The following is a 12,937-nucleotide window of genomic DNA, read 5'->3' as shown; positions in this document are numbered from 1 at the left end:
AAACACTAAATAAATAAATCGAAACATTGTACAATAGTAACAGCAGCAAGTAAAGTTACAGCAGGAGTCTGTTGCCCCGCCTACCCTGAGCCCACCAACTTTTAACAGACCCCTAAAAATGTGGGGTATCTCTATCAATATGATTGGATAGGAATCAGTTTGATGAAATTTTAGGTGTCTAGGTGTGAGTATTTACCAAACTTAGCATAATTATTGCATGAGTTATTATTATTTTGGAGTAAATAAATGTACTTAAAACACCAACTTGAATAATACTTGGCTTTAATAAACAGAATATTTATTCAATCGTAAGAAAATATCCTGATACTCTAAATAAGGTTTATGTAACAAAAAAGTGTCTGGGATACATTTAAATTTGGATGAGGATTTTGCCTTTTCACACCACTACACACCACTGTTAGATTCATTCGGCACTCTTTTTCCTAGTAGTAATCTGGCATATCTAATGTGAGATATATTTAAAAATATATTCATGTCATTTTCATAGGCATAACTGGGTCACATGAAATCTCTTTTATGACTTTTCTGTTTGATCAAACATGGAATATGCATGATCCCCATCTCAAACACACACACTTTTCCCTGTTATGAATTACAAAATGAGCCACATAATAAAAGACAACCAGCAATGACATGATATATTTTTCATTATATAAATTCTAAATTTATAGTAAGCCTCTAGATGCAAACACGCATACTGTGAAGTCCTTTGCTTAAGGTTACAGGGCCTGTTTAAGTGAAGACGTCAGTGATAGGTGCGCGTGCATGGGCTGTAAGGGAGCCAAGAAGCCATATTTCATATGAGGAGTTCAGAGATCCATAAATCACAGGTATGATTTAGAATTTCCCGCTTAAGCACAAGAGGCATTAACTATCATCAGCCAAGCACAGCATACTTTTTATGTATTGTTCCACATCAGCGATTCATGCCAACTGTGCAACTTTCTTTGATCCATCAAAAATGCACGCAAGCTCTTGTCCAATTACGAGCGAGAGGATCTGTAAAAGAAACTCAGCAGGAATGTGAAGAGTGTCCTCCACTTAATCAGTGGCGCCGCTGCTTTACCGACCCTCCCGACAGCACTTTCCAGTTGTTCAAAGGTTTATCATCCCTTCTTTTACAAGCAAAATGACGCCATTTATTATGCTTTTTAACATTCAAAGCACAGTAGAGGATGATTTGATCCGTTAGCTTACCCTGAAACTCCAAAAGCATTTTTGATTCACACTCGTGCACAACTCAAACCTGCTTTAGCTTTAAGTTAATCCCATCAACTCTCACTTCAGCCACCCCCTACCCCCTCACTTTAACACAGACACATAAAAGGAGGTGTAGGCCTATATTATATGACCTAGTTTTGAGGGAAAACATAAAAGAAAGCTCATATTCCAAAACAGGCTTGCGTGCTTCTCCCAGCTTTGATTATTAAACCCCCTCGTGCTCCGCTGTCTGTCACCCATATTTGTCAGCATGTCATTTTTGAGCTTTTAAAAATTTCAGCATTTAGTTGCGAGTGAGCAGAAGGTGAGGGAATCGCATTTCTCTCCTTCGTTTCCTGATAAAAGCAACCCTGCAGGCCCGAGGCAGGTTGTTCTTTGTTGCAGAGTGTCCCTTTCTTCCAGAATACCTTTTTACAGGCCACTGATCTGTCTTGATGTTGGCCCCGGTGATGCACGAGGTCATCTCTGTCCTATCACTTCCTCTCACATCTATGTCACCGTCGAACGACAGGAATTAAGGTCATGACTCAGGGCACAGCAGATAAAATTTAGGTCAACAGCAAGGTTTAGTCAGCCAAAGAAAAGGTTTCCATGCACAACAAACCTCGTAACTTCCTCTTTGCATGTAAAATCAGTTTTTGTGCAGCCGAGGGATCAAGCACAGGTCGTATGCTACTTGAGACATAGATCAGGACAGCATAATTAGTGGAAAAAACATTGCAAGACATAAACGACAGGTTTATTCTGATTGTGCATTTCAGAACTTTATTCAAAATCTGTGCAAGTAAACACCCAAATGAAATGTATTTTTAGAAATAATGATACACAATAATACTCAAACGTATCGCAGCCTGCATCAAAACAATATTTCAAAACCAATAGAAGTCTTTGAAGTGTCAGTGTAATCCATCTTTGTACTGTACAGTACGGAACATGATTGTTTAACCTGTTTGGTTTTCTCCTTGTAAAAAATAACATTGAGTAAAAACAAAATAAATATCTTCATATGCACATTTGTTTCAAAAGTTTAAACATTTTGCCCAGCGGCCTATTTCTCATGACAAACATACAGATCACATTTTTATGTATTGGGCTCCATGACAAAATATATATGCTTAAGACTTTGAATTTCCCCATGTTCAGTAATACATAGGAACCTTCTCATGCATCTGCATGCAACAGGCAGCAGTGTACTCTTAAATATCTGACATAACACAAGATATTGCAGAACAGATTATCATAGTTTAATCAGGAGACACATGCAAAAGAAGGACAAAAATCATCCTCTAGAATACATATTCACATGGCATTTACTTTGAAGTCTCTTTAAGAAATTTCAAAACTAAAATGCTTTTCATTCATACAAAATAGCTGTCTTTCATAAAGATTATGCTATGTACATAAATATAGTTTATAACGAGTCTTTAAGATTGATGAAAAACAACATATGCCAAACGTAAGACTGTAAAACATCACATGAGCAAACATATTTTTGTGGGAATGGCCTTAATACCACAAACACTCCCTTTATTAGATCAGTGTGTCCATTAACGTGACAGACAGCTGAGATTGGGCTGATTTGTCTCAAGTCGATGCAACAATCTCTTGCATAATATAACAAACATCTTATGACATGCTAATACCAAGACCTGTTCTTAAAATACACAAATACAAAACATATGAGGAAAAAAAGCAGTCTTTTGTATTAACTCTTGTGATTTTCATTCATCATTTTCTAGAGTATTGTAAAAATCCATTTCTGTCTTGACACGGATAAATGCTTGAGAACGCAGAATGAAGAATAAAGCACATCACAACATTGTTTTCAGTGGGAGAGAGAAATTAAAGAGGACACTGATAACATAAAAGTACACACACTTCACATACCATAGATATCAAATGATCATGTTGTAATACTGATGGATTCGTATTCAATATTATCCAAACATGATACTGAATATACAGCTTTAACGTTGCTGTTAGTTTATCCGAACAATACAGAACCAATGAGAGATGCCTATCTTTTTAAAAAGGCAACTGATTTCATTTATTTGAATGTATAAATACTGTGACATTTAATGCCTTCCTGGCATAGACAAAGTAACAATACATAGTTATTTCTTCATTTCAGTATGGTAAATTGTAGAATATTCACTAACAACTGTTGAGGCACAATCTGTTTATACAGATTATCATGTGCATCGGTGCATCATAACTCACTGCCTGAGGCCAAGTCTACCCATGTGTGGAAAACGGAGTGGGAACTGATATTGTTACAAATACATGAGGGCAAATCTGTCACACACCTTTTGTAGAAAACTTTTATTTTCTTTGCCACTTAGAATGTAGGAGAGAAATCAGCCAGAAAGTAGTGCTTATAAATATTCAAATGAACTTTGGTTTCATGGTCTTTTTGTGAACTAAATGACACGTAATTCAAGTGAAAAATGTGAGATGCCTCAAAAAAACAAAACAAAAAAAAAACAAAAAACAAAAGTAGATAAGCAGAGATAATAAAAAGAAGCACATTTCTAGTTCAAGCACAGATGCTGGTTCACAGTCTCAAAACTAGTATTTTTTCAATGACCCGTTTAGCCGTGTTGAGTCACAACTAAGTGTTCCATTGTAATTCTGTGAATTTTGTTTCAAAGTTCAAAGGCCTCAGTATCACCTGATGACTCGTTTTTGACCTTTGCCTGTATTTGTCCTGCGCCTACTTCCAAGCCCTCCCCCTCTTTAGCCAGTTGTGCATTGCTCCTCTGGAGCATATAGTACAAAATAGGGTTAGTCTTGGTAAACCGAGGTGAGTCTGGCCCATACTTGTGTGTTTGATCATCTCCATTAACCATCTTTGCAGGGCCCTTCAAATCTTTTGTGGTGCTGTAATCGATTTTTGACCTTGCAGGCTCCTGCTGTGTAACATGGGGAGTTTCTTGCCTATGAGAGCTTGCTTTTTTAAAAGATGCATTGTTGGGACTCATGCTCTGGTGAAAGTTTTGAATTTCACCTTCATTACATGATTGCTTGATTGTATTCCCATTCAGCACAGTATGTGATGGTGAATTGAATGTACCCCTTGGCTGAGACAATTCCTTCAAGCAGTTGTCTGAAAGAAGCAGCTGCTTTAGAACATTGAAACTCCGGTTTTCGCTAGACTCGTATGGTGGAAACCTAGCTGGTGGACTGTCAGCCTCTGGGGGCTTGATGGGTCTCTGGCCTCTCTTGTCTCTAGATCTCTGGCCGCATAACAACCCCTGTTGTCATCTTTCATGTTACCAGAATGTTCCAAATCCCTGCTATGCTGAGTCAAGGTGTTATGATATTCTAGTTCTATAGAAAATTTCCGCTTCTTTGGGATTGTTGGTCCCTGTGTTTCAGCAAATTCTTCTTTGACGCAACTCTTGTTTAGGTTTTCTAATTTGTTTGGCTGAAGAGTTTTGTTGGGTCGTTTCTTTAGGAGATGACAGAGAAGACCATCTCTAGTGGGAGCCTCTGGGGACAATGGTTCTTGTTTGATGCTTTCATGAGAATGATAACTGGTGCTTTTTCTAGGCTCCAATACGGACATGTTGTTATAGTCATATGCATGACCCTCTTCAGCAGGCTCAGTTTTAATTGTAATATCCAAAGGAGGACCATTTGGTTGGCCAGTTGCCTGATGTGTTGGTTTTTCCACAGAACTATTTTTGCTATGTTCTCGTTTTCGTTTACTGCCTACCTTTTCTTTCTGAGGAGCATTGCCCAAAAGAAGTTGTAGAACTGTACGCCTTTCAAGCAGATTCTCAATCTCGGAGACATGCTGTGTTGCTTCAGGCACAGCTGAAGTTTTTGCTTTGGCCTCTTCCCACAGTGTGTTATTTCTCTGAATTGGTGCAGTGAGTCTCTCAAGTAAAGTTGGAGGATGGTTAACTTTCAGCTCTTGGGTCATGAGTTTGATAGGGGGTAAAGGTGCCTGTGCTGGAGGAGAAATGTCAGGGTTTTGTTTTCCACACTGAGCTAAATTCTGTAACAATTTACTAGCACTAAAGGCAGGTTCTTTCACTCTTACATCACTTGCTTGTTGTTTTGCTTTACAAAGATCCAATGGGACAGACTGAGAATGGGGCGACCCATAAAGTGTATATGGAGATGCACTGCTGTTGGAATCTCTGCTTTGAGAGAAAGTTGGCAATAGCTTGGGACTTCTACAACTCAATCCACAGTGTCCACTAAGATCACTTATGTCCTTACACCTAACTGTACTGAAAACATTCTGGCTACTTGTAGATGCACTAGTGACCTTAGGGATTACAGCTTGGAGCAAATCAGGATTATCCAGACCTTTGTTTACTCTCTCGTTATTTTTGTGATCCAAGAGCAACTGTAATAGAGTGACCTTGTGATGAGGTTTCATCTCTGAACAGGTGTCCACCTCCCTGTGGTCTGAGATAACTTTGACAGGTGGACTCTCAGGCTTCCACCTGATTAAAGAAGACTCTGGGACTCTGTCTCATTACAGGTGAAGATGAAGTAGATACTGGTGTTTGTACATTTGTTTTGTTCTTCAGAGAAAGGTCAATAGGAGAGCAACTAGAGTAAGTGCTCTCAGCATCGCTGCTGTCTTTTGTAAGACTGCTTTCGGGGTTTGAGTGCTCGCTGTCTGAAAAAAGCGGAGAGGCCAGAGTGCCAAAGGTGCTGAGGTCGTCTTTCAGGTGACCCTGTCCATTAATTCGCTGTGAGGTGTTGTGACTATTGAGAAGCTGTAGTAGAAGACTGCTGCAGTTCTGTGATGGTCTGCCTTGTTTCTCGAAAGGTCGGCGCTCTCTAAAGCGATTTCCTGTGCGCATGGAACCTTCTGTCCTTCTTTGGCCTGATGTCAGGCTTGGACTTTGTCTACTGGAGCTTGTTGACATTTGTGAAGGTATTCCATTCTTGGTGTGTAAGAGGCTTAGTCCATGAGTCTGGCCAGAAGTTGTAGGTTGTTTATCTTGTGTCTGCTGTGTGGCCATGGCGGATAGTCTTTCACTGGCTGATCGTCCAGAGAGTTGGGCTTTCAGGGCATGTTCTCGAGAGTACTGCTGCAGGTGGGCCTCACTGGAAAGCAATAGAGCCAGTTGACTACAGGCCACACTTGGTTTAGGCGATGGAGCAGGACTTGATCTGATATTTACCAGGTTTGCCACAGCTTTTAGGCGCTCAGTACAAGTTAGAGACTCAGGAGATGGAGAGGGAGTACTGCTCTGCAGTGCCTTAGGAGATTCTGAAAAACTTTCCTGGCTAGACCGTCGACGTTGATAAGGCACACTGTTGCTGTGATTCTGCATTTTGCTCTTGCTCACTAACCCTTTGAGGTGGCTTGAGGCTGGTCTGTGGCAAGGCACATCTGCCCTGTCTTCTTGTACAGGCTTGCTTATCTGGCAGGGGGCATCCGGTGGCCTCAAGCCTTGGATAATCTGCTGTGGCAGGGTCACGTTTTGAAGTCGAGAACTGAAAGACTGCAGCAAACTAGCTAAAAGTGTACTCTCTCCTTTATCCTGGGAGGTGCCGTTCTGGCCACTGTGTTGGTCTTCACTTTGCCCATTGAGTGCAACGGAAGGTGCTGATGTCCGTTGAGTCTCACTTTCTGTCCAGGCCTCTGAGTTAAGAAGACGAGCCTTTCTGAGGTGCTGTGAGGCTCCACAGTGGGAATTTGTTCGTTTCTGCTCCTGCCGAGTGCCATGACTAGGCTGTGCATGCCCTGTTCCATCCTTATTCCTCTGCTCTCCACTTTGAGTTGCTGCACACCCTGTCCTCCTGCTACCTGATGCATGAGTAAGCCTTCCAGATATGTTAATACAGCAGAATCCTGGTGTGTTTCAGGCCAGGCTCTTCCCCATGAGTCATGTTCAATACTATAGTCACTTGTATGGTTGGCCACCACAATAGAGGGAAAATATTTCTGTTACGTTCTGCCAAGAGACCTTTAGCTTCCAAACCTTTTTTTTTTTTCAGGTAAAAGAAAGTTGTGATGTAGATTCACAAGCCATTCCCCCATAAAGAAGGCAAGAGCTAAGCATGAATGTAGTTTAAAATCATGTTTGCCATTGTTAAGATAAGTACAGGATAGTGATGTAGTCAAGTCTTGTGGGATTCCATGTCACTGGATTTGTACTTCAAAGCTCCAGGGTTGTGTGTGAAATCACTGCTTACATCCAGTAATTCTGTCCACAGGGTCAGCTGGTGATGGTCCTACACAAGAGAGAGAAACATGAATTTTTATAAACAAAAAACTAATGAGCTAGATATTATACACCACACATTATTGTGCTCAAATACAAATTCAGCTAATCTTTAACATGCAGTTAAACATTTACTATGTTGATGACTTTTAGGGGCAAAATATATTATAAACATGACAAAGTATTTCTGCCTTAGAGCCTTTTAAATCAGGCTATTTATCACGATAAATGAAAATGATGTTAGCAAGCAAGGCCAAAAAGTCCTCTGCTATTGTATGCCAGTGTTTTCGCAGTCTTTTTTTACATGCCAAAAGTTATGACCTAAAGATGGATCTCACTCGTACACTGAAAGGGATTCAATTAAGACTGATTCTGTACCATCATAGCAATAACCATCTTTCTAAGGTTTTTTCCCCTTCTCCAGACTCTGTAAGCAGTAGGAATTAGCCTGCTGAATCTCATTAAAACTAAATACACAGGGCTTTAAAGACTACTTGATTGATTTGACAGATATTAGGTAAAAAATAACAAAGCACAGTATCCTAAAGAGGATTAAATGTTTTGACAGAACTCTTGCCAAGTTAGACCTACAAAACTGTCAATTGAGAACTCAAATCTTTGTAAGACAACTACAGAAAGCTAACAGGTATTTGGAAGGTTTTTTTTTTTGTCTAACTATCCATAATGACTGGAGGGTTCAGATATTGAACAGGGCTCAAAAATAAAGCAAATGTGTTGAATGGAGCAGTTATTATTAAACAAAACTTTAAGTTATCTTACATTTAATAAACTGTATATTAAATCCAGTGTGCCACATATGAATTGATATATTTATTCAGGGTGCAAAAAGTTCATTTCTGACAATTTGTGATAAACATTTACTCAGCCTAGATGTTGCTGACTGGTTTGACAGACATGTATCTTTCTCACCCTCTCTGCATTCAGTGTCAGTGCCTGGAGAATAAACGCCCACATGATGCAGCCTAGTCCTTCACTTCTATGTTACCATAGATGCTCTCACTACCTTATCTCAAAATATACCACCTCTGGATCACACAGTGCCACTGGCTCTCCAGAATGACACATTTATTGTGTTTATTTACAAGCCCGCTAAACACTATACTCATAACACAACTTGAGCCTCTTGGTAAAACACTACCAATGTCACAACAAATGTCTGCACTTCATAGGAAAACAAAAACATAATGAGATGGAATTGCAAGTGCTTAATCATGGAATAGACACAAGGCTGACCTTGTCAGTGCTCTATGGTCCAAGTGAAGGTCAATGGCTATGGTTGATTTGTTCTGCTCATAATTGGCACCTCTGGTTGTTCTACTTTGCTGGGGCTGACAGGGGGTGGACAGTACGGGATGACCTTATCAAGATATCGGTCATATGGAGTGTGAGAGTGACAGGCCTGAGAAACTCCTATAGCACTACACAATCAAAATAGCTCTAATCTGGATATTATCTCTAAAGACAAATCATTACAGAACAGACTGTATTAATGGAACTATAAAATAAAATAAAATGAATGCATGTCTATTGCCTAACCCTATTGAATGCAAGTATATTTCGTCATTGGGATATAATAGTATAATGATATTTGTCAATTAAACAGTGGAGGAATTTCATGAAAACAGTTTGGAAGCTTAATCTGACTGTGAAAATGGAAGTTTTGTCTGACAAAGCGTTATATCTGATGTATCAAAGAGTGGGAGAAGGTAATTGATTTGGGCCAACAACAACAACACTTCATCCTATACTTCTGTCAATAGGCCACTGCAGCTTGTTGTCCTAATCCAATGAAAAGAGGAAACACAATACTGACAACGGCTTCAACCTGTTAAACAGATAAGCTTTACAAGAGATATTCAGTATATTACGTTAGAAGAAAAAAAAATCACCTGTTTTTAATCATGTATTCGGTAAAAACTTTCAAATCAAAGCAATTTTCTGACAGCTATGAGCTTCATAATAACTGTAAGAAGTGATTGTAGTAGCCTATCTTTGACAAAAAAACCCAGTTATATATGAGCCTGTTCTCTCAGTTCTTTTCAGAGTTTTTCATCACAATACTATCACCATCAGTGCAGTTACCTGAGAAATAGAAATCCCTGTAAAATGACTGGCTCAATATATAGAGAGAGGATCTGATATCTGGACTGGATCCCTCATTTCTCAACTGCAAGGCTGGAAGATTAATTGACCCCCCAAAAAAAATACCAGATCATAAATTACATCCACCGTCCAGAAACTGTAATCCATTTAGGCTATTTAAAATGCATGATGAGGCAAAAGGAGCAAAACCTGCTGCATGCCCTGTTTGAAGTCAAGGTCACTCACTCCGCCGGGGCCGTTTGAGTTGATGCAACAGCTGGCGTCCATACAAAGCATTAGGTCCTAATAAAAAGCGACAAAGCTGCCCTTGCGATGCGTGTTCATACCCGTCGTCTAGCTCTCAAAATAAAAAAAGAATTTTGGACGTAGTGGTGCCACTGCAAATGCTAAGTTGTTGTTATCCGTTTGTTGCACACGTAGGCACAAAAGCCTGTGGAACTACAACAACACATTCCTAAGATAGCATTGGGTGACTCAGTCAATCAGGGCCATGCACCATTCAAACTAGGTCACTGTGACCTACTTCCAAACAAGCATTATGGGCATCACGCATTGACATTTCCCAGCTGGGGCACACCCCTTTAGTTAGGGCTTTGCCAAGTGAGTCTGACCTACATTATGATGACCCTAAGATGCGTTACCCTTTTCACATGGGCAAGCACGGGGGTGATACCAGAAAGTTTTTGCCAAGCAAAAGGAACCCTTTCCCAAGCGGACAGCAGAAATATATACATGGGGCCCCTGCGTGTACTGTCACAAGACTCCAAACATAATTCCAGAGTCTTGCCACAAGTAATAGTCTTGACCTTAGACTTGTAGATTTATGATGGCAGCATAATGTTAACAGGAACACTTAGAGAAGACCAAGCTGGTTCATCTTCAACTGCAGAATAACATGCATCTTTGTCGGTTCGCCTGCAAAATAAATGACATCCTAAAGTGATACTGAGTGTGCTAAAGCTCGTTAAAAAAAAAAAAAAAAATGTAATTACTGCCCACAACCAGGAAATGGGAGCAAACAAAATATTTGTACTCCTAATTGACTGTGGTAAATGGCCCAGTTTCCGGGGCTGGAAATGACTTGGGGAACGTGAGCATGGGAATCAGTCTGTGCCCAAAAAAACAGATTGAGAAAATACCAAAAAACACTTCAAGTACTTGAGTGGAAGTTTTTGGCTTTGTGAACTTGGACATAACCTTCAGAAAACAAGTGCTGTGACCTTTTTTAGGCTCCACATAGGAAAAAAAGAAAAGAAATTTGCATTCAGAAGATTTGTGAGAAAGAGGCTGCTAGAAACTAATAGTTATACAACGAGAGCCCATGGCTCTTTAGAAGTCACCCTTCGCCCTAACTCAAGAGATCATGTTTGTCAGGATCATAGTTTATGCCAGTCATTATGTAAACAGCTCTGACCAAGTATAGCACATCGACAGCCAGTAATGCAAAGTGCAACTGTACTTGCAAAACCAAAAAGTGCATGACAAAATAAGCAAAAGTCACAATCTAAAGTGCAATATTCCATTGGTCTAATAGTCCAAATCGAGGATAAACAATGACTACTTTTATTATTCATAAAACAAATAAACATGCACTGCACCATTGCCTTAAGGGTCAAATGAAGGGTCAGCATGTGCGTCATGACCCTCACGTCATTTGCTTGAGTCTTTAGAGATAACTCAGCAATGTCCTCATCCAAAAAAGACAAGCTTCCACTTTTTCCAGGATGTGAGATCATTATAAGTTACTGGCAATACATGGTACATGTCACGAACATTGAGCCTAGGCCAGTGGATCTCAGCCATTTGACTTCACGGACCCCCATTGTTCACAACATTATTCAAATGCCCCATGATTTTTCCAGATGTTTTACTGGAGTTTTCCAGATGATTTACTGGATGAGAACTTAAAGATAAGAATAAAAAAATAAAAATAAAAAAACAAGGAAAAAAATACTGAACGCTTAAAGTAAAATTTCAACAACCCAACCTTCCTGAAACATGTCAAACCATTCACACAAACCAGACAGTAATCAGACTCATTCACAACTTCAGAAAGCTTCATAACGGTCTTGGCAAATGTGGAAGACAAATTTCTGCCATGCCCACGCTGATATACAATATATGATCTTACCTTCTTACGGAGCTGTGACACCAAGAACAGGTACAGTGTAGTAATCAATTTGCTCTGCAGGCTGTAAGGCTCTGTCTGAATACTAATACACCTCAACAACATCCTGCCCCTCTCTTCTCTTTCCTTCTGTCTCTCTTTTCTTCTTTCTTTGGGGTTGACAACCCTCAGTGCCCTAACCCTGACCAGTGAAGGAGGGGGGCAGCGGCTTGTCCTCTAGGCAGATAACCAAGGCCACTAATCAAGTGTGTGAGCACCCGGGAGGGGGATTAGACGCTCACTCTGAGCAACTCAACACTGAAAGCAGCTAAATGCGTGCACAACAAGGTCGCCATTAAACCTGTAGTAACCCCGTGGCTGGTCTTGCTCACTCTTTTTCTCACCCACACACTCTTGTGTGTGCTGCAACTACACCGTCAGTGCTCAGTCACACAAAGCAGACTCTGACACACACACACACAGCCGTAGCCTCTCTTTATACACCCTCACGTACTTTCGCATACACACAGAGAGGCACACGCCCACAGACGGCCCACTCTCTGCCGAATAGGGATAATTCATCATATTTTACAACTGACGGCTTTCTACCTCAGCTGAGTGATATTGCATCCTGGCAGCGTGACAGGAACAAGGCTCCACCAGCTCTTCTGACAGCCTGCATTTTGTGTCTTAGAAGATGCTCCGCTCTGTCGCCACACGCTTGCTTTTATAGTGCGAGATTGTGTGTGTGTGCGCGGGTGAAGTGGGGCAGAGACTGGTCATGGCTTCATGACTACTACAGTCAGCTAAGAAAGCTAAGCCAAGCTGAAATGCTTCAGCAGACAAGACCTTTACGTCTTGAACTTGCCTTGCAGCGGTTAGTGATAGAATTTCCTCTTTTTTTCCCTTCCTCTTTATTAACGGAGAAAGTCTAACCAATGGCTTTCCAATGTGTGCAGTAAATGGTCTGGAGAAAAAAGGGCTCATTTGGATCATTAGTCTGCTGCAAATATGCTGTGAAATTCTGAAGGTGCTGGCATTAAGAAAAATACAGTCATTAGCCTAGCGCCTTTAAATACCAGCTGCTGTTTTGGTATTTATACGCACTAGCAACTATTTTTACTTTGGCAAATAAATATTATATTTTAAGAGTTTTGCTTGTGCAAAGTGCACAGAAAAATTCAGCTGCGCCAGCAATGTCTAAGCGATACAGATAAATAAGTAAAACAATAAAGATTTTAAAAGTGTTTTGTTTTTATGTTATGCC

General features: G+C 40.3%; 1 protein-coding gene across 1 annotated transcript; it reads right to left on the bottom strand.

Moving 5' to 3' along the window:
* Positions 1–1,980: 1,980 nt before the first annotated feature.
* Positions 1,981–12,039, bottom strand: nrip1a (nuclear receptor interacting protein 1a). The gene is given in 6 exon segments (XM_043259137.1): positions 1,981–4,444; positions 4,447–5,731; positions 5,733–7,003; positions 7,006–7,083; positions 7,086–7,449; positions 11,695–12,039. Coding segments are annotated over 5 exon segments (3,210 nt in total). The 5' UTR covers positions 7,105–7,449; positions 11,695–12,039; the 3' UTR covers positions 1,981–3,887.
* Between the last annotated feature and the right edge of the window lie 898 nt (positions 12,040–12,937).

Source organism: Puntigrus tetrazona, chromosome 15 (genome assembly GCF_018831695.1).
Source record: "Puntigrus tetrazona isolate hp1 chromosome 15, ASM1883169v1, whole genome shotgun sequence".
Taxonomy (NCBI): Eukaryota; Metazoa; Chordata; class Actinopteri; order Cypriniformes; family Cyprinidae; genus Puntigrus; species Puntigrus tetrazona.
The sequence above is the reverse complement of the archived record's forward strand: the minus strand, read 5'-3'. Positions and strand labels throughout refer to the sequence as shown.